The following is a 22,547-nucleotide window of genomic DNA, read 5'->3' on the forward strand; positions in this document are numbered from 1 at the left end:
TGCACACACCCATACGTTCTGGTGTGTTTCCCACCCTTCAGCTTAGATGTTCCACAAACAAATCTGGAGAGTTTGGCTGTGCCCAAAGAGGGGCTGGACGGTGCTTGGGCTGCCCAGAGTGCTGCCTTTCGCTGATGAAGAGGAGGCACTTAAGACTTAATTACAATGAGGCAAAATGATTGTGGAATAACGATGGCTTGCAGAAATACAAATGGGGTTTAGAGATCTTAACGCCCTGAAAATACAGCAGGGATTTGTGAATGCTGGGAGATGCAGGTAGTTGGGTGCAGTTTGGCTCTCTGTGCTCGTTTGCCCATTGGAGATGTTCAGTTCAGAAGCACTGAAGGTCTTCTTCCACGCCTCCTGTAACTCACCTGTATTAATTCCTTCACTTGAACCCAGAAAGGTATTTAATATGGGTAATAAAATCCTTGTTTTACAGTTATTGAAGGAATATTTATCACGGCTCTATTAAATACAGAGTAATAAGTGTGCCATTTTTTCCAAGTGCTTTCGTTTGCTCATGTTTTCTTTGTTGACCCAAATGAATGAAATTAGAACAAACAATCTCGGAGTCATTTGTAATCAAGAGCTGATTAATGGAGTTTGGTTTCGTAGCCATTATTCATTCAAGAACACCTGATATCCTTCCCATAAACAAATTGTGTTTGTCCAAATTAAGAAATGAAATGAAGCATTTGATGAGTTTATGATTGACCCTTCTAACTCCGAGCCCATTACTCAATGTCGTTATCACACAAAACTGTTTGACTAATGTGCTGTCTGAAGAAGCATGTGGATTTATTATGATTTCTGATTAATGCGTGCTGCAAGCCAAACTACTAGATTGTAATAATTTTTTGATTTTCATTTGAGCAATCGCTGAAGATTTTCATCAGTGATGAAATGCGTTTGTGTCCCATTAGATTTAGAGATGATTATAAGGTGTCGACTAAATAAATCTTGAAGCACAGCACTGGGTGTTTTTCAAAGATGGGTTTTTCCCTTGTAGTGCTGTGGTGGGCAGTCATCCTTATGGAAAGCCAGGCATCTTTTCATAGGAGCTGCTGTGTGACTGATATTCTTATGGCTGAGGCTAGCAGTAAGCATTCCTGTACAAAATGGGCAGTGCTGATTTCCTTCTGTTCGTAGGTTTGGTTTATGAAATGTTAATATGTCTGTTTTAGAACTGGTTACTCTGGTTGTTTTGAAAGGCTTCTTGTAGTACTGAGACCAAGAATGTGTGTGAAAAGTAGATTTTAAGATAAGCTTCTGTAATAAAAGGGTGGCTTTGCTTCAAACACCGCTCTCTGCACTATTTCAGGAAGCACATTGTGTGTGTGTTAACAGTTTTATCTAAAGGTAAGTGAGAGTTTTCCCTGAGAAAAAACACCCAACCAGAACATCTTGTATGGTCTTCTGTGAGAGCTTTGGGTAGTAACTATTGCAGAGTGCATCTGGAGAGGTTAGCCAAAAGAAAGTCGCCCAAATATACGATGGTAAACTTACTCTGACTGCCCAGAGCAACATCTGCCTGTAGCATCTAAAACTCCTGATTGCATTAAGGTGCTCAGAGAGACCTGAGCAGGCACCAGCAATCTTCTCTTGATCCTAAACCAAAGATTGTGTAAAGGAGAGAGCAAGTGAATTAAAGCACTGCCTTGGATGCTTTCTAAGAACAGCTAAAACCTGAAAATAAAGACAGTAAACAAATAATACGATGACCTGATGGCAAGGATGGTGAAGCTGGTGTTTGTTCTTCACTCAAATGGTATGCTGGCACGTAACCCCTCCATCTGCACACGTACACGCACGTTTCTGTTGCCTTTTGTAAGAGAAAAGCCAGGCTTTCATGTGACACTCTTCCAAATACAAATCAATATGCAAAAGCAAGAAAAGTTCATACTGAATTAAATCTGCAGACAATTATTTCGGCTGTGTTTCCACAGGCTTAACGAAGAATTGCACTGTGATGCATGGGAAAGGGCAAAGCGGGGTCTTTGTTAAATGGCAAGGAGGAAAACTTGTGTCCTTTGCTGCATCACTTGTATCGATCACCCCAGCGAGAGGGAAAAATGTTTGGAATCACAGCTGACTGGAGCAATCGAATGCATGCATGCATGTCAGATCTTCCCATTACTTCTATTCTATTGCTGTTCTGCGTGGCTACAGCATAATTTATTATTTAAGATTTCTGGGCTGACTTCTTTGTTTAAGCCATCACATATCCCTTTATGCTGTTAAAATACCCACTGAAATGGTTTAATCAAGGTATTGTCTCAAAGGTTCTGAGCGTTTTAAGCTCTGAAGCCCTTGGAGAGCACTGAGAAATGTTAATGCTGTTATGTTGGTTAGCCTCTTTGATGCAATTGTGACGCCACTGCTGTCAACTCAGGGCAAGAGAACCTGAGGGAGGATTCTGTTCTTGATGAAATCGGGGTTATTTGTGTTCAGCTGGTAGGAGCACAGTATTAGAACTGAGCCCTGCTGTGCCTGAGCTGTGCTGCTGAGCACTGGGCAGTACTTGGGGTTGGGCTGAAGGGGCCCAGTTTGGTCAGTGCAGGTAAATGAAGGGCCGGGTGTGTTGTTGGGTGTTGGTGCAGCGCTGGAATGGAGCAGGGAGGCAGTAATACCTTGCACTGAGAGCTGGTAGGAGCTGAACCTATGTCCAGTGGTCTCATTACATGGGAATCATTGCTGTAGGTGGTATTGTTAGCAGTGTTTGTGTCACAGCCATCCGACCAGTTGCTTTGGAGGCATGTGGCAGAATTGTCGGTGCAGGCAGCTCCTTCCTCACGCTCTGGTTCCCTCACCAGCCCAGCTCCGGGCTGCTGCTTCCTTGGGGGGAGACCTGGGGGAGTTCAGCCACGGTTCTTTGCAGTAATCTCTCCTTCATAGTTTATCAGTTTGGGGAAACTTAGGGGTAATTGCACTGGGACAAAACAAAAAGGGAGTTCTTGGTGCCGAAACTGCTGCTTGTTGCATCCCAGGTGCTTTTAGCACTCACTAAAGAGAAATCTTCCACATGTCTTATACAGACAAAGCGTCTTTCCTTACTCCTATCTTCAGAAGTATCTATGCTGTCATTTACCTCCCCCCTCAAAGCAGAACAACAAACGAAATGCAGAAAAATCGATTGGAGCACACTTACGCATGGAACGTTTTGGTCTGAACAAATCAGAGCAATGAAGTTGCAATATCCAGCTTCCAACAGTCAGACAATCCTAAAGAGATGTTGTGCTGTCATCCTACAATATATTAAGCTGTTCATCCTGAACCATACTATAGAAGTGCAATTATTACGTGTGGGTATTATTCCAGTTATTTTCTGCGATGCATGAATTTAACCACAATCAATGCTTACTCCCTGTGTAGGGAACCCTGCAGTACTTCCATTTCCATCACCCTTGTCCTGCCTGCCCATTGCCTTCTGCTGTCAGAATCTCTCATGGAAGTTCCAAAACTGGTTGTATGAAAACTGCTCAGGTTATAACATAGAGGCCTCTGTTACTGAAGAAAATGCAGACATGAACCTGAGAATAGCCCGTGCTGTTCTGGCAATACCCTTAGTACTTGGTGGTCTTAGATGACAGTTCTGAGAGGCAGGCGGTGGAGCTGACCCATGAGGGGATGCTCTGTCTGTGTACTTGCAGCCTTGGATGCTGCTTCACCTGCTACAGCGTGGCAGGAGATGGGAGGTGCTGCTTTTCCTGGCAGTGAGGATTTCAGCCTGGTAACGCACTGCTTCCATGGCGGTGACCTTGAGGGATCCCCATGTGCTCCTCTGTGTGTTTGCAGCAGGCTGGCCCAAGGAGCTGGGCTGCCCTCCCCACGCTCCTGCAGCTGGCAGGGATCAGGCCTGAGGTGGGCTGCAGTGGGGCTGCAGCATCTGGGGGCCAACAGAGTGCAGAGGAGGCACTTTGACACGTGCTACTGTTCACTGTTTTTGTCAAGTGTGTGTCTGAGCTAAAATTACCATCATTTTCCACCACGATCCAAGCAGGGTGACAGCAAGCACTGAGGAGGCAGAACCAGGCAGCAGGGCGAGCTGGAGCTCCCAGGTGTCCACGTCAAAGGGTAGGAAAGGAGTTCTGCAGAGACGTGAGCTGCTCGTGTCCCAGTGAGCTCAACTCCTGTAGTATTATCTTCAAGTTTCTGCTGCAGCATGCCTGTAGTTCTCAAAGCTCGTTAAGCTTACCAAATGGGCTTATTTCCAGTAGTGGTGGGAGTGCTTATTTCCACTGTTCTGAGTGCAGCCCAAGTGCCCGTCACCATCCAGGCCACCTTCGCATCGTGGGCGTTTTGTTCCAAGGCTCAGCCTCCCAACAGCTGATGAACGAGCCGTGCTCTCCAGCAGATAAATTTACAGTATTCAGCTGTTTGTAGGTGATTATGCAGGGCTGCAACAAAATAAAGCCTAAAGCGTCGTATTAGCTGTGCCGTCTGTGCGGGTGCTAATACACTTTGAATAAAGCCCTCAATTACTAAGCACTTCTGAGTCCTGACAAGACAGTCCCATGACGTTAATGGTATCTTTATAACCTTTTTAACTTCTTGTTTCTCTGACAGAGCACTACAATAACAGCGATGGGTTTGCCCTTGGCAAGCAAAAACTCATTTTGAGAGGATAATAAGTATTTACTATTTAGATAGCTGGCAATAAAATTTCTCTGAATGAGATTTTCCTGAGAAAATACAAACTGATTAAATTACTTTCTTTAATGGACTGGTGAAGCATGTAATAATAGTTTGTTGAAGCAGCAAGTCTAATGTTCAGCTTTTTATTATTTTTTTTTTGGTGAAAGCACAGAAGGATTTTTTCCAAACTCACTCCAGCATTTCCCTGCAAGTCACAAGGGTGGCTGTTTTTTTTCCATCTTAGGTAGATATAATGAACTCAAATAAGTTTATTGGTGGCAGCCAAGGGTTTCCAGAATCGCCGTGTGTTGGCCAAGTCACGCAGTGTGAGTAGCTGGCTGTGTGCAGAACCTCGTGCTGTGATGTCAGCTTGTGCTTCACAAACGTGCATCTCCTGGGGAGGCACAGAGCTCACACTGCACTGCAGACATGGGAGCTGTGTGCAGCAGTGCTGTGCTCCAGCAGAAGGCTGTTTCCCAGCTGAGGTGGAATGTTTAAGATTAAGAGCAAAGTTCCTTTAAGAACTCGTCCTGAACATTCAGTTATTTAGAATACTTCTGAATAATGTCATGTTCAAGTCTGAGGAAAATGTTTGCAAATCAGTTGTACAGGAACAAATTTACCTGTGTTTTTAGCCCACCTGAGCTGCCTGACTCTGGAGCAGGGTTGCTCTCATTCTCGTATTGGTGCAGACTGGAGTTGGGCACTGTTCTGTTGTGGTCTTGCAGCTCACAAAGACCAGGGTATCTTCTCAGTACTAATTCAGGAAGTACATGTGTGTTGATGCAGGCACGTGCAAGACCACCACCTTTTGTATTTTCAGTGTCAGCGGGAGAATTTCGTCTTGTCACTGTAAGAGAATGCATTGCAATGGGCTGCAGAGCATCGTGCCCTTATGTTAACTATCCCTGAATATGCATAGGTGAAGAGCACTGATCTGCAGGCTTTCGTTTGCTCTCAGAGCCCTGGCACAGCCGTGCATCATTTGATCTGGCACTTGGTAATTTCAGAAAATCTTTACTCTTGGTGCTGGGATTCCTGCCTCCCACCATGGCGCAGCTCTGGAATAAGAGGATAATATTGGTACTATTTCTTTTCTAATTTTCAGTCACTGTATGGAGCTGCTGTGATGTTGCAAACAGATTCATAAGCTGCACTGCATTTGATTTTAAAAACAAAACAACCAAAAACACAGCTTTCCCCCCACCTCAGTAAATTCCTTGGAAGCTCATACGATACTGCATGGGTTTATAAATTGAACTCTCACTTTCTTGGGACGAACCAGACTGGATGAGTGATGGCTGTGTCTATTTGCCATAAAATTTTAATTATGGAATAGGTATGAATCATTGCTCCTGCTTTTTAAAGTGTTAAAATATTAGAGCTTTGTTATTTATTATACCTGCGAGGACAGAGGAAGAAAATGGAAGGGATTTCAAGTCGGTGCAGGCTGGATCCTGACCTGGTCTGGTGGCTTTTGCACCCTCATCCATGCAAGGTGCTGCCATGGAGCTGCTTGGATGGACAGACAGACAGAGAGCGCCTTCTCTCACAGGTACTGAGGGCTCCCACCCTGTGAAGTTTGGCAGACTAATTAATTTCATTACCTTAACGACCCTGTGGGTCTCAGCGTTGCAGTTTCTGGTGCTGTTGCAGAGCCGGGCGCTAGCAGCACTCTGCTGCGTCCCCTCGAGGTGCAGGCGTTGCAATAAAAGCCTTGTGTGCTCACTGATCAACACCAAGCTGAATGTTTGAAAAGGGAAAAAAAGGGAAAACAACAGGAATTGTGCAGGATTTTGTTACAGCTGCTGCCAGTGAAATGCTGCATGCGTTATCAGCCTCAGATTTTGTCACCGACTGAAGCAGCACCGTATTTGAACACAGAAATCCTGCAGCACCATCAGAACACTTATTTCCCAGGTTTGGTTTTTTTGTGTTTTAGCCATCTCTGTGCTCAGCTGTATTTGGCATGTACAGGCATTACTTTCAACGTCTCCCACTTTGAATTTCTCTTGCTCAAAATGAGATTTTCCCTTTCGCTGGGAGCCTGGCTGTCATGGGCAGGGCTTTTACACCGAGACAAAGTAACAGATTGAAGTGGTTGCAGGGCTTTAATCCCTTGGTAAATTAGCCAGCAGGCTCGCCTTTTCATGGCTGTGCTAAACAACAGGTTGATGCCATTTGGGCATTAGCAACGAGAACCACCTGAGGGAATAGGAAATGAATGAGGAGAGCTGTAGCACGGGCAGAGCGTGCCTATTAGAGCCGCGTCGTTCTGCCAGAGAGAAGTGATAACGCTAAATGAGTTTTTAAAAGACAAAGTTGGGGATTATATAGTCATTTATGATTTGATTAATGGGTAATTGATCCCGGCGATAGCAAACATCCAGGCAGGGCTGTAAAAAACCCAAAATAATAATAATACCAAACCAAGCACCTCGTCTCTTCAGCGCCGTGTTCGGTTTTCTGCTTTTATTTCAGCCTGTGTTCATAGATGAGCATTTATGCAGCGTGCAGATACCTGTGCTTGGATATTTTGGTCGCCTGCTGCTGGGAAGAAACCTGACGTTAAAAAACAAACTCATTATTTTAATTCAAACTTAAGAATAGGTCTAAAGCAATTTTTAAAAGGTTGCTATTTATTTAGGCTTATTTTTGTTAGACTCAGTTAAAACAATGGGTGCTTGTTGTTGCTTGAGATTATTTATCTGGTAATAGCAGATAACGCTCCTCTAATGAAGAAAAACATTACATTTTTGTGCTTGCAGCAGTAAGAAATCGATGGTGCATTTAGGAAACATAGCACAGAAAGCTGATGTCAGATGAAAGACATTGGAACTACCTGTTAGCCTCTGAGTCCCTCCCTCGGAGCTTTTAATTTTCTATTTAGAAAAGGGGTTTTAGGGATCAATATGAAGATCTGTTGATAATATTATCTTTAATTAGAGTAATCAAAAACCACGCTTAGAGCGTGACACCTGCCAGGGAGAGCTTCAGAGAGGGGAGAGCAGCATGTGTGAGCTGTGTGCTGTCCGTGGGCACTGATGGAGGCACGGTCCCAAATGGGAGCTGCTCGCTGCTGCGTCGGCTTTCATCTGCTTTGGGGGGCGGTTTATTCTCCCATAATGCCATTGATCAATGATTTCCTTTCAGCAGTGATGTAATTAAAGGGCTTTCGTCAACTTTGTGCTGTGTGGTTGGGAAATGTATTATTCTGGAGATTTGGAGGCGATCGATGGCAGCGGCGCACGGTGGGACGCACACCTGGGCCTGGGGCTGAGCCCTGCCTGCCCTGACCAGGGGCTGCCCTGCTGCTGCTTTCCTTGTGCCTGCTATTGAGCTGAGCTTCTTCAAAGGAGCTGCAGCTGAGTGCTGTAAGGAAATGGTAATTAGAGCAGTTATTTTTCAGAGGGCTTTATTGCTCTGGTTGCAACGCGCATCCAATATTTTAAAGATAATCTGGGAGTGGTATCTTAAAAAATCTCTTAAAGCTATCCTGAAAACGAGGTCAGATTTTATGTGAGCAGGGAACCACCACGTTACCGTGTTGAGCAACGAGTGTGGTGCAAAGCTGAGCACGAGGGGAGGCACCGACAGTCTTCCCCCGTGCACTGAGCTGTGCTGTGTCACATCGGAGCAGCTCTGTAGCCCAGCCTCGTCTGTCTCATGTGGGCATCATTTGCCATCCTGAGAACTAGGAAAGAAGTGTGAAAAACAAGGGAGGTGGTTCCCAAAGGGCTCTGAAAGTGAACTCACTGGGTGTCTTCTGTGCCCCGTGAATCCTTGTGCTGGCATCAAGTGAACTCCTGCTAGGGGAGTCTTAATGAGCTTTCTGGGTTCAAGACCACGTGAAGCTGAGCTGGAGCAGCTCTGGGCTGATAGAACCTCACAGGCAGGACTGGGTCTGGTGTGTGGGCACTCTGCTCCCTGCTCCTCTCTTTGTGTGTGCATCGTTGACCATTGTAGACACAGCCTTAGGCTCAGCACTGTCCATATAGGATTGCCTGTACTCCTACAAGAAGTGTGTTTTTCTTCTGGTAGAAGCTATCATAAAGCTACTCAGGAATGCACTTGAACACGAGTTAATTCTAGGTAATTATTGGGTATTCTACTGAAAGAATTCAGTATGAAGGATATACAGATGCTTTACAGATGCTTTGCACGTTCACGTGTAAAAGCTCAGAATGTAATTTGTTTTGGATGAGGGACCTGAACAGAGGGGTGCTGCCATGAATTCAGCAAGGTCTGTGGCGGGCATTCCCCTCCTGGTCATTGCAGCTCTATGCTATTAAACAGTCAGCTTTCTGTATTTCCAGTTCTTTACATTTTCTAATCATTGAGAAATAGTAAACTGCAAAAACAGACTTTGCAGAGCTCTCCAACCGTAAGTTAAAGTTGGCTGGAAATGAAATCTAACTGGAGAAGGTCTGTGGAATCTCTGCCGTTGAATAAGGCTGCTTATTTATTGCTTTGTTACAGCTCTATACAAATACATGGCTGCACGTGTCTGTACTCAAATTAAGCTGTCCTGGCTTACGAGAGCCAGTAGGAATCTCTCAAGGTTGCAGATGAGTAAGTGTAAATGCATGTGTATATTAGCAGATGCGTGCCCTTGGAGGGGCTTTCTCACCGATGACAAATCTTTCTGAAATCCTCTCCCAGAAATCACTCTTTTTTTTCTTTTGGCTTAGAACCTCTGAGGTTTTTAATTTCCCATTTACTCTAACGGACCTTAATAGAAGCTTCAACAACAAATATTTATTGAGATACGCTACGACGTAAAATGCTTCGGGAGAAATGTTTGGTACCCCGAGTTCCTTTCTGCGTTGTTTAACCAGCAGTGCAGGAAACTTCACTGAGCGGCGTTCTGCACGGTGCGTGCTGTGGGTGCAGCTCTCTTTGAATGCAGCCGTTGGGTTGGAACCCACGCAGCCCCTGGCACAATTGCAGCAGCGTTCTGCTGTGCGCAGTGAAGATAAATTGTTTGTTTTCAGCAGCGTTTCTTCATCGTCTTCGCTTAATCTGGAATGAAACTTTACAGTCAGCAACTGAATTTTTAAGCAATATATGTACTCCTTTTGTCCCGGGGGGATATTTAATAACGCTGTGTACAGTAAATGATTATAGTGGTTAATGATACAAGCTGAGGATGTAGACTTTCCCGTTTTTTTTTCCATCAGAAGGATTTCTGTGGTGCAGCACAGAAGCCCACGTTTCGCTCTGCTTTGTACGCCCAGCTCTCAAGGCTATCAGAAGTGTAATTGAGTGTGTGTTGGCACCAGCAATAAGTCTTTCACACAAATCTTTCCTTGACACACACTCCCCCTTTTGGTGCCAGATGTCAAGTTCTTTTGGATGCCTGTCTTATGATTTTGCAGTTAAAGCACAGTAAATCGTGGGAGTTCGCTGTGCCTGGACCTGGACGTTCCTCCTCACTGCGCAGCATTCAGGTGCCCCGTTCCTCATCTCCCTGTGTTCCTCAGGGACGCTTTGCCCGTGGTTCTCAGAAACTGTTTTGCTTTTTCTTTTCATGATGTCGTGGTGTTTGGTGGTGGTTTTAAGCTCCCATTGCTGTCATTTGTATCTTCCACTCAATTTTTGTTCCTTCTATTTGCCAGTTTCGCAAAGATTTTTCATTAACATTGTGGTGAAAGTGGAAAACTGTCTTCAGCAAAAGTTCTGTCCTCAGAACCCTTTTAAAATGCCTCCTGGTTCTTGCGACATCATTTGTGTTTTAATTATACCCCATTCATTCTTGTTTGCACTGTGTTGTACTTCTGAAAGTATGATTTCAGCAGCGATGCTGTGCTCAGAGGTTAATTCAATTCAGTACAGCCGTGTTTGGTATAAGGGGAACATGCTGAAGTTTTAAGCCCGGCTGCGTGGTCTCCATGAGGTCCAGTGGCATTTCTGATGGAGCGAGGACTCGGTCAGGTACAGGATGCAGGATCCCCTCCTTGTGGGAGGAATTACCTTTGTTTACTCCAGCCTTTGGTTTTTATCCAGAATCTGTACAACAGAGCATTATCTTCATCGTTTGGGACACGAGTTTTTCTAGCTATTTTTCTAGTCAACTACAAGCATGAGTTTTAATCTCCTTTTATTTTAACTCAGAATTTAGTTTTGGGTTTCCTTGTTGCTGACAGTTCTGTAGTGCTTCAGGAAGTCAGGATTTTTACTGCTCCATTTACAAAGGAACAGAAGCTGGTGCTGTTTTTCAACCGTCACGTTTAAGCCATGTTCCCTTCTTGTGTCTTCGTTAGCCTCCCTAGCTAATCTTTGGTCAGAGGTTTTTATTTCTGAGGGTGGAAATCTGGCTGGGTGAGCTTTGGGGCTCTGCAGTCATTACCTGCAGCTTAAATAGGCCAGCTTCAGCAGAGTCCTTTTGTAAATCTTTGTGCAAGGAGGAATTTGTCCATTACCAGCCTTCGTCTTTGAGATGCATACAAGAGTCTCCTTTGAATATTACTGCTTCCTTGTACAATAGAGAAGGAAATGCAAAATTTCCCTTTTTATGTGTTGTTTCCATCACCCATTTGGGATCATACATGGTGGGGATAGTTTCTGGAGTGCTGTCTTAGCTGGGATCAGTTCTCACTGCTTTTTTCCAGTACGTGCAACGTGGTTGCAGCTGATACCTAAATCTTACACCAGGAAGGCCATGGAGATGAACCTGGGCAATTGCCTTTGCAGCTGGATGCTCTTCGGGCTGTGCAGATCTCACTGTGCCTGTTGGTGGATTCCTGTGTAGATGAGTGGCCGGAGGCCGTTCTGCATGGGAAAGACTTTTGGTCGTGAGGCAGTAGTCAAGAACTAAATTTGGGGAACTAAATTGGTGAACCGTGTGTTTTGGGAATGAGGATGAAGGCTGTCAGCTCCATGCAGAGCCTTTCCTTCCATAGCATCCCGTACGGGCCAGGGGCTTTGTGCTTCTCATGGCCACAGTCAGCAGTGTGAACCTCACAGCCCCGTGCTCACATGGACTGTTTTATGCCCAGGTTAGAAGTAGGGTTTGCCCACCAGCCTACGTCAGGTCTGGTTTTCACAAGGAGAAAGTGCTGCTTGGTGTGGTAACATGCCGTGTGCCGTGGTACTTCCCTGTGCTGGGGATCTCCTCAGCCACATATGATGAAGGCCTGTTTTCCAGAGTCACTGTGGGCCTTATCTGAGGCTACCAAAGCAGAATGAGCTGTTAGGAGGGCTGCGTGGATGGGTCTCTGACGACAGCATTGCTAACAGGAGCCGCTTTCCCATTTTGATCCATTAGGGTTTTATTTGGCCAAAAGCACAAGATGAAACGTCTGGGAGCCCTCAGCAGGTTCCCTGGGCTGCCTTGGCTTCTCTCAGTGTTGTTCTTCGTAATGGTTTGTAAGTACTCCCCAGTTTATTACTTCCTTTTGCTGGGCAGATTAGTTGTCATCCGTGTGGTTTTCACTCAGCGCAGGGATTCCTGACGTCGTGCCGTTGGCAGATGAAAGGAGGGTTCATTGTGAATCTGAGTTTTGTGACAGAATTTTTCCAGTTTGCTGACACGCTGTCAGGCTGAATTCTGCTATTAACCCCGAAAGAAAAGCCAACTGTCGCTCTCAATATCAGGCTGAAGTCACAATTGTCTTTGAAATCCGTTGTCAGTTCTGTTTTGTTTTCCAGAAATAAATCAAGTGTTTTTACTTTAAGTAGACTATATCTATATCTATCTATCTATCTATATATATATATTTTTTTTTTTTCAAACTCACATCATTTATTTGTGGAATTGCATGCTGTAGCTGTTACGTTGGTCAGGCACAGCAGTTAATGGAGGTAATTTCCCACGTAAGGCCAGCAGGTGCCTGGGGCTGGGTGTGCAGAGGAGGAACGTTCTATTGGATAAGGAATGTCCTTGGCACAGCCTGGGTTGGGATCTGCTCACTGCTCTGCTCTCCCCAGGGTTTCAGCTGGATGAAACAAACCAACCAACATGAACCAACGCGATGTCATCAGTGTGATTACTTCCAAAGCATTTGTTGCACCAAGGTTCTGGACCTCTTCTGTGTCTCAGTATTGGGATTCCAGGCTTAGTTTTGCCATCTTGCCTACCTCTTGTTCTTTCTGATTCATTTTAGAGGAATCTCAAAGCTTCTTTTCCAATCTCAACTGTTCCACAGTGGCTCACGATCTGCTGAAGAGCATCGGTCTGTCAGCAACGGGCGCCAGCAGGAAGCAGATCTGTTTCTCAGTGTTCCACTATCACTTGTTATTGACATTGCTGCTTTCACAGCTCTCATTTGACTTGAGTTTTACTACAGAAAAGATGTTTTTCCACTTCCTGAAAACGACATAAATCTTGTTTGTTTTTCTGTTGTTTTTAAGGCAGCAATGTGTTTATCTTTTCTATTGTTGGTTTATACTATGAGGTTGTGAGCTCACATGTTTCCATAGATCTCCATAAAGAACCACCTTCTCTCAAACACAAGTGAATGTTCTTCAGCCCTTTTACAAAACTGTTTTTCAAAATTCTCATCCAAATAGCAGCTATTTATTTCGATCTGGTCTTACATGTAATATAAAAGCATTGCTTTCATAGGAGCGGGTAATTAAACACTAAAACATTACATCTCCTTTCTTTTTCAATACAGCTCCTTTATGTTCTGCTTTATAGTCGCAAGTGAATGTAAGAGAATGGGATGTGAAACACAATCCTGTTTTGATATTGTGGCATCCTGAGTTTATTTTATCCAGCAAGTATCAATTCAATTCATCCTTAGTGTGCTCAAATTCCCTCTGAGCTGGTGAAGGTGTAAGGGTGAGGTGGAGCTGTGTTCTGTGCAGCTCCTAGCACTGTGTTTGGCAGCTCCCTGCCATGATTTCCAGAAGAAAGTAAGAGTAAAAAACATAAAAGTAAGAAAGGAAAAGAAGTAGCTCCATCCAAATCCTGTTTTAAGAGCACTTTAAATGAGTAGAGACAAAGTTTGGAGGTTTTCGTGTTGATTGCTCCTCAGTTCTCCAGTTGAGCTGAAAAATGTTCCTGCAGGCCATAGCACAGAAGCATCCTTTACTTCAAGAACTTGTGTCTGGATTTCATTTGTTCGCCCCCAACCTTTGCTGTCCTGTGTCCTTTTTAGCGCAGTCAAGGAGGGCACTTTTACCCTCCCAAGCTCTCCTCTCCTCTTCCCAACCCCTTCCCCCAAAGAAAGGCAATCAGGCAGATGCTGCCATTTAACCATTGCTGTTGAAAGTATTGCATTGTTCTGATACCTGATTTTCTCTTTGAGACCAACTATCAGAGGAGATGAGGACTGCATTCGGTGGCGCTGTGTCCTTGTATGTGTGTATGTGTGTGACCCACTGGTTGGCTATGGATCATCCATGCAGGCGAAGCAGAGCCTTCTTGGAGCAAATCTTTGTGGCATTGAACAGCATCCAATGCAATGAGTCGGGAGCCACGGAAGCAATTTTAGCCAATTAATCCTTAGTGTTAAAATACATTTCAGTTGAATTTTTTATCAGACTTGTGTGTGGGAAACTGTGGGAGAAAGAAAGAAATTAGAAATGCACTAAATAATAGATGAGCGTACGTAGCCAAGATCTGCTTATTAAGTCCTCTTTATTATTCTAAATATTTAGTGCCAGATCCTCAGCTGGAGTAAATGTCCTCAGTTGTGTTGAAGTCAATGGAATTGTGCCAGCTGGGATTTGCTACGAATCTGGCCCTTGATTTTGCTGCAGGAAGACAAGAATATTTGGGGAGACAGCAAGGACTTTGCTGACGGTAACACCATTTTCATAGCAATAATAATAGGAAAAATAAGGAAGTCTGCTATTCTTCTGACTTCCACAATGAAATTAGAGGAACTTCTTGATGTTCTTTCGTTAGATGTCAATTTTCCTCCAAGTATCTGCATCCCCAGGACCTTGCATGTACTGAGGAACACTGCACAGAGACTCAGGTGATTTTCTTTCTTTTCTGTGGGTGCCAGGTTTTGTACCAGCATTTCTGCTACCCTTACCAGAGAAACATCACGGCAGCCACACTGTGCTCACATCAACTGGAGCAGAAGCCATAAATGCATTTGATTTTGGAAAGCTGTTTTGCACGCTGCAGCTGATTGTCCACCATGAGTAAAGCGTGCTGTAATTTAATGTGGCATCTTATTAAAATCCAATGTGTCATTTCATTTGGCTGCATTTTAGAAACGTATCAGTGAAGCAGATCCTGCAGCTAGCTAATTCCAGCATGGCTACAAAACCCAAACTTGTTATTTCCATAGTACATGGTACTGCAGTACCATTAAACGTTGGGCTGCCCTGCTCGGAGCTTGCAGTTTGTGCCTAAACCTCCCCATTTCTGCAAGAGAGGCTTTTTGAGGGGCTATCTTGGAGGGCTGAAAATAACATCACAAACCGTGTTTGTTATATTCTTAATTGTTTTGACCATAGAATTAATTTTAAAGTCAAAAGGGGCACTGCTTTTTCATCACTGCCGGTCCGGAATATTCAGCATGTCACAGATGTTCATGAATAATGTCCATTTAGAGCTGTTGGCAGAGCGCGCCGGCGAGTTGGCGAGATGAATTAAATGTTGGGGGGATCTGACAGGCAGCACGCTGCTTTGTGATCATTCCAAAGTTCTAATAATCTCCCTCACCTTCCCTGCCTGCCGCTAATGAAAGAGAATAGGTGATTGCACCTCGGGCTATGTTCTGCGCCTAATGACTCCTCCAAAGGCAGATTTATGAAGAAAAAATTAACTTTGAATGAGGATTGAATTGGCCCTGACAGTCTGATAGACTGTGACACAGATTCTGTGGCAAAACAGACGTAGCCCTAATTGATTATCAATATTTTAAGCAAAGTGATGAAAATAAGCATTAAGTGATGAGAAAGGCAGTCTTAATACAGTAGGCAGTAACCGGGCTATGGGGAGCCTTCGGGGAGGCTGGCCTGCTTGCCATCCCTGCATTTTATCTGTCAGCTTTCACCTTCTGCTTCCCAGCACCCACTGTCCCATTCCAGCCTATTTTTGCTCGCAGGTTTATGAGCAGAATGCTAATGGCCTGGGCAGGGCTGACGCTCTCCCCTCTCTGCTGAAGTTTGTTAATATTTAACCCGTCTTGACTTGGGATGACTTGGGCTGTTCTGCACTGAGCAGAGCGTAGGTTTGAGAAGTTTCCTCTTTCTGCTGCGCTTTCCTGCAGCCCTGTGCAGCTTTTAAGTTGTGACGAGGAACAGAAGAGAGCAGCAGAATTGCCTGGATGGTGCCAAGGGTCTGTGCCTTCATGGCCGGGTTGGTTGTACCCAGTGTCAGGACAGGGGAAGAAGATATTTGGGTTTTGCATTTTGGATAGGTTTTTCTTGAGGTGTAAACCTGCCAGAGCGGATGCAGGGCGTCCTTCCTAGGGAGAAGTGAGAAGCTGAAAACCTCGTAGACTTGCTGGGGTTGGAAAAGACAAAAAGAAGAAACGGCGCAGTCGTGGTTACAGCGAGGTGTGCGCTGTGCTGCTGCTGCGTTCTGCTCCTGCCTGGGACAGTGTGGCACAGATCAACTGCTGTGAGTTCGGGGTGGAATTTTGGGGATGTCTGCTAGCTAACTTTACTTGTCAGCGTATGAATATTTAGCAGAGAGCATTGCCGCAAGCCTCAATAAATTCGATGTACTAGAGAAAAATGGCATGTAAATTAAATAAGGCCTTGTAAATTAATAATGGATTGCTGTTGTATTTTTATATGTGAGCTGACTGAATATTTTATAAGTGCAAAAATGTTTGTGCTTAAGAAAAAAAAACAACAGTGAAAGCCTTTCTGGTCAGCATCGTGGGTTGCACAGCTGCGCTCTGGGTGCAGCATCTTCGTCCCTTTGAGTCTGCCTGCCTCTCTTTCCCCACATTGAATTGTCTGGCATGTATTTATACAAGTCTGAGGAGTTGGGAAGTTCACCATTAGACTGAATACATTTTCTTTTCAAAGTCTTGTGGTCTGTAGATGGTGCGTGCTCTGACAAGATCAGCTCTTACTTCTGTGTGCTCTTTAGAAGTGAAAGCAGTGACATCGCCGCATGCTGACTGTGCTGCAGGACTGGTGAGCACCCTTCAGTCTTTCCAACTGCACCTCCCAAACGTTGCCTTTTCCTGCATGTTTCTCCTGCTGCGTGTGCTGGGCAGGGTGAGGGGTCGTTTATAGTAACATACACAGGGTGCTCAGCCCCGTACCTGTGGCTTGTGAGACGTTTTGGGCAGAGCTAACTGCAGCAGGCGGTGATGTCCACGCGCTGAATCTGTACGGAGCATTGGCAGCCATTGGCTTTAGCTGCTCTGAAATGGAGACTTTCTGATGCCCATCATCTATTCAGAAGGTGATTTATTTGCTAAGACCGTTTGTTTCCTCTCCTCTTCTATTTTCCTGGAAAAGCTGCTTGCTGTTTTTGTTCCATCAGCTGTAGTCTCCGAAGAGATGGTTCCAACATTTCCTGTCAGCGTAACGTCGTGCAGTCAGACTGTTTTAATGCAGACCCATTGATTTTTGCTGTGTTTTTGACATTGCTGTGGCCAGCTGAAGATGGCCCCTGGTCCTGGAGCTGCTGGTGGGGAGCACAGCACAGCAAGCAGCAAAGAGCTGGGGACTTAATGGGCTGAGAGTTTAACAGGATGCTTAATTACACTTCTTGTCAAATAATGGGGGAAATGGTTTAAGGTATTTTAGGTTTTTTTATTTGAGCATGTGGCATTAAGCAAAGCAATGCTTGAGGCTGTGTTGGTCACACTGTGATTTAAACTGTTGACTGATTTAGGCACAAACCATTGCCAGAGCACTGACATCAGGGGTTTGGACAGAGCCTCGCCATGGTGCCTTGACAGCTCGTTGGGTTTTTAATTTCTTTAATAGCCAGGAAGGTCCAGAGGAAAAAAAAAAAAGATCAGTAGCATTGTAGCTTTATCTGGGGCTGGACGAGCTCTTAGATGCTGTCAGCTGGAGCTCCTCTTCGTGTGTTCATGTTATACTTTAGAGAGCTCTGTGAGCGGTCAGGTTCTGTTGTGCTGGCTGTTCTCTGTGCAGCCCACGAGCACCACTCCATCAGGGAGGTTCAGGGTGAATATTAGGGAACAGAAGGAGTGGTTGGGCAGTGGCACGGCTGGCCAGGGAGCAGTGGGGTCACCGTCCATGGAGGCGCTCAGAGCCGTGGGGATGTGGCACTTGGGGGTGAGGTTGGTGGGCATGGCAGGGTGGGCTGGAGTTGGGTTGGGGATCACGGAGGTCTTTCCCAACCTGGGTTGTGTTATGATTCTATGGCACTGTGGTCTGCTTGGGTCAGTGAGCAGCTGCCACTGCTGTGCAGGGAGGGCGGTGGTGCAGCAGGAGGGCTTTCTGCTCCACGTACTGGCTCCTCTAATGCAGCACATTGGGCTGCACTCCGCAGCTCATGGGCTTTAGAACAAGCTGTAAGGCTCCTGCATGGTGTTTTAGTCACCGCTTGACTCGATCCAAACAAATGCTATTTTTCCTGGTGCTTGCTGGGTGGGCGGTGATGGAAGATTCAGAGGGAGGGCTGTTGGCATGGAGTTCTATCAGCCACGAGTGGCCTTGCTGACCTGGTGTGGTTGCAGTGGGCAGTGCCCATGACCTCGGAGCCTGGCTGCTCTGCATATTGATGGGCTGAGTTAACTTGTTGTTAATGAGCGATTCTGTGCAGGAGATTGTCCTCGAGGTGTTTCCTCAATGGCTCCATTGTCCACGTAATTAACTGGGAGGTGGAGGGCCATCTCTGTTCCTGCTGGCTGAAGTCGTAACTGCGTGACAATGGTTACACATGGGCAAGTTCAAGTTCGTGTGTGCAAGGCAGAAACGTGGTCACAGAGCAGGGCTGTGTGCGTTTTAATACTTCTGCTCAGATGACCGTTGGGGTATCCAATGAATTGCTCCCGTGCTGCAGCAAATCAGTGAGGAAGAACAAAGTCGCATCGTGGAATAGATAAATCACATCTAGGCATGGTGGGTTATTGAATCTAAATTGTGCCCAGTTGGCCCAAGAGCGATATAAGCCATCCATCTTGTGCTGATAATGGAGGTTCTTGAAATCCACCTGATGTTTGCATTATTAAATTTCAGCCTAATGAGCTCTGCTAATACATATTGAAGGCAGTAGCGAGGAGCAGAACGGGAATCCGAGCGGGATAATTTGAAAGAAACATAAGCTGAGCATTTTACATGACTCAAGGGGTATATCTACAATTACGCATATAACCAAAATTGAATTTAAATGGAATTTCTATTATCCTCGTCCTTTTACCAGGGAGAATAAAGTATAAATGAAGTAAAAGTCTTTCGAGTTGCTAGCAGTTTGTTTTTATTACCCGATTTAATAGATCCTCGTAACGATTTTCAGAGGCAGACAAGTTTTAATGTTTCATGGCTTTGCGTGCAGTCTGACTACGTGCAAAGGCACGTGGATGGGGGCAGTGTCCGTGTGGAACTGCACTGCTGTGACACTGCTGTAAGCCGTGCTGCAGGGAGCTGCTGCCTGGGGGGGACGTTGGGGCTGCATGGCCTCAGCCACTGCTGCTGAGCTCAGCTCTGCATCCCGACGTTCTGGGTGATGCAGTGGCGGGGCTGAGTGCTTGCTGACCTGAGCTTGTGCTGCAGCACGCAGTGGGTTTGGTTTGGTGCGTGCAGAGGCCTGCTCTGAGCCCGGAATTCTGCTTCCTCCTTGTCTCTTTTTTTATTGTGACACGGTGATACTTTTTAAAACTTAATATTTCATCGCATGTAATGCTATTAGAGACTTCTTCTCACTTAGTTCACTCATCAGGCAGTGAGATGGCAATAAAAGAGAATGGCTCCTTTGAGACATTAATGCTTTGGAATAAATGATGTGCTAGAACAGAAATTTAATTAATTTACAGAGTATATTGATAGTCCCTTGTTACTGTGCTGTATATTTTTAATCTTCTTTAACATCTGTAGTAGAGCGTTTGAAAACCCCTGCAGTTGAGCAACTAGTAGATAATTAAGTAATAAGCGAAGAGGTTTCTGGAGAGAAAGAGACTCTTTTTAAAGAATGCTGTCAGAGCATGAATAAAGTACTGTGCTGCGATTTGCAGGGAGAGTGGTGCTCGGCATCACTCAGTGCCAAGTCACAGCTATTGGGCTCCAACTGTAAATGCTCTCTGCAACTCTGCATCCCTGAAAATCCTGCCTTGTTTCTGCCTTCTCCTCAGTAGATGCCCCGTGGATCGCTCACCGTGGCAGCAAATCCTCCTCAAAACGCACTGCATGGGCACAGCCAGGGTCAGGAGCAGCACTTGAATGCCCTGCTGTGAGAAATGAGTGCACAGATTGGTGCTGTAGTGACAAAGCAGAAGTTACCCCCCATGCTGCTGCTGTAACTGTAGGGATAAGTTGTAAGAAAGTACCCTAAGAACCAAATTCCGTTCTTTCACACGCATTGACTTCATGGTGGGACCTGCAGAAACAAATCCGAAATTGGATTTATCTCCTTAGGAAATATTTGGTGACATGCATTAACTAATTACTGATATATTTTTTTGCTGTTGTTTTTTCTTTTTTAGCTAAAGCAGATGAAGCCTTAAAGGCTAAAGAGAGATGTGAAGAAGAAGCGAAGAAAAGGAAGGAAGAAGGTAATGCATTCTTTTCTTCAGTAAGAAACTAAAGCATCGTCTGTCAAAACCATCATTTTTAATAGGGAGGTTCCTGTCAGGTTCTGTATTTCAAAACTCAGATGTGGTCTCTGTTACAAATTCATGCAATTAATTCCCTTTGTCTGTTACTTCTGGTAAATAGTTGAATGATTTGTCTTGCATTATCAGGTCGTCCCACAGGCACCAGCACAGCACACACTGCATGCTTAGGAAACAGCCCAGGTTGGTGCTCCTGGCTGGGGATGGAGCAGCTGCCATTGCCCTTCCAGCTCTGTGCTGACCCAGTGACGTGTCAGTGCCTTTCTGAGGTGGCAGCTGGTGCTGAACAATGTGCTGAGCACCTATGGGACCCAAACTTCGGTCACTTCAGCACCATTTTGCTCAGACAAAGTTTCTGGTAACGGCAGGCATATTTTGTTGCTGCAGGTCCTGCATAGGTTTAGGTAAAATGCTCAGGTCTAACAGAGTATCTGGTACCTGGAGCCCCTGCTGCACTTGGTAAAAGTAAACATAGAGTGTAATTACCTTTGAGAAATGGGAACTAATCAATGGCATTTTTTTCTGTGTTTGAAAGAGGTTGGAGGTGTTCGCATTTAATAAACTTTTAGTTTAATGATGTTTAAGAAACGGTGAAATGGATGCTCAGCTTTTTTTCCCCACTTCAAAGGGCGTTGAGCAATCATTACATCTGAAGGAAGTATTTTCCTTTATGTTAATTTTGTAATTATGTTATGTGGGGTGCACTCTAAAACTTATTACAACAGGTACGGCGGTGCTCCCGGATCCACGCGTGCCCCCACGGCAGCACTGCATTCCCACCCCACAGCAGTGCTTTCTGAGGGCTGCTGCTCATTAAGGCTCACAGGATGATGTAGGATAACGGGTTTGTGGACAGCTCAGCTTCAAAGCAGGTTTATTGCTGCTGCTGTCCCACTCCGCAGGTGGCCCCTGCCTTTGAAGTCTGTGGTTTCACTTGTGCTACACCAGGAGCACGCAGAGCTCCCAGTACAGCTGCAGCAGACACTTGTTTATGAAGGAGCTCTTCTGGTCTGTAGGACGTGGACAGATCCAGGAAAGACAGTCCTAAGCTGACAGTGGCAGTGCTTCAGCTCTGGGCTGCCCCGTGCAGCTGAGCACTTGGAGTCCTCTCCTCCTTAGGAGCATACCTACTATGGCAAGCAACCTGCTTGCGAGGTGAAGTGACATTCCTGTGATTGGTCCTGTGGAGACTGTCAGCAGAGTGGTTGTGTGTAACTGAGTGAGATCTGGTTGTGATTTAGAAATCTGTGATGACTTTCCATAGGGAGTAAACACCAAACTGACTTTAAACAGATTGCCTGGCATTCGAAAGGCATCGCAGCATGCATGCTATTAATTTATATAAAAATACTACATACGTTATACGCATACTATTTATGTATATATACACATACACACACATAGATGCACAAATAAAACCCTGTAAAACTTGGTAGGAATTATCCAGCCCAGCTCTGCTCTGTTCTGTAACTGTCATGCAGCCTCTATCTGTTGCCTTTTGGTGGCTTTCCAGGAGGATCAGGTGGAGCAAGATGACATGAATACGTGTTGCTAATGAGTTACTAACATAGGAATTCAGGTGAATGAACTTCTTGTGTTCCTGTGTTCTTGTGAGAGAAGTCTTGCGCTGGCTCCAGGTGGTTCAGAGTTGAAGTGATCTCTTTTTCTTACATGCTTGCAAGATGGTCTTTGGAGTATTTCTAATTGCCATCTGATCATTTAAAGGGACCGTGGATGAGAAGAACTCTTTTTGCTGCGGTGCTCGGAAATGATGGAGGAGAAATTCCTGCAGGTTTTTTTGCAGTTCCTAGCTTCTCCCTAAGTTATTCCCTGGAGATACAGAGAGCTGCACAGCAGTGCTCCTTCCTGCGGTCCTGGTAGACCAGTGCAGCTCTGAGTCTGTATGGCAAAATCTTTTTGGAACTGAGAGAAGCTGCCTGGTAGAATGTGATGTTTTACCTTAAAATACCTCACGCCAGCTCTTCTGTCCTTGTGAAGGAAGCCATAACATCTGTGCAGCCCTCAGCTCTCGGGGTTCCAAGAGCAGTGCAGAAAATTTCAACCCTGTAGAACAGTGCTGCTCCATGAGGAATGGTTAAAAATTTTCTGCATGATTGTAAATATCTGTGCCTACAGAGTGATAGTGTTGAGTTTACATGGAAAAGGTGCTCCTTGGATTTGTGGCTGTAATTAATTTCATTCACAATCAAAATATTCTAACGACTTGGTTTGGTTTGG

The 22,547-nt window shown here is 45.2% G+C and overlaps 2 protein-coding genes across 3 annotated transcripts in view; both read left to right on the forward strand.

Moving 5' to 3' along the window:
* Positions 1–22,547, forward strand: part of GFM1 (G elongation factor mitochondrial 1) — a 161,043-nt gene that overhangs the window by 82,455 nt on the left and 56,041 nt on the right. The gene's annotated exons all lie outside the window — the stretch shown is intronic.
* RSRC1 (arginine and serine rich coiled-coil 1) overlaps positions 1–22,547 on the forward strand; it is a 111,627-nt gene that overhangs the window by 76,091 nt on the left and 12,989 nt on the right. The window contains exon 8 of the mRNA XM_048955452.1: positions 20,181–20,249. Coding sequence (XP_048811409.1) covers positions 20,181–20,249 — 69 coding nt within the window. The remainder of the gene's footprint in view (positions 1–20,180; positions 20,250–22,547) is intronic.

The sequence above is a fragment of the Lagopus muta genome, chromosome 9 (assembly GCF_023343835.1).
Source record: "Lagopus muta isolate bLagMut1 chromosome 9, bLagMut1 primary, whole genome shotgun sequence".
Taxonomy (NCBI): domain Eukaryota; kingdom Metazoa; phylum Chordata; class Aves; order Galliformes; family Phasianidae; genus Lagopus; species Lagopus muta.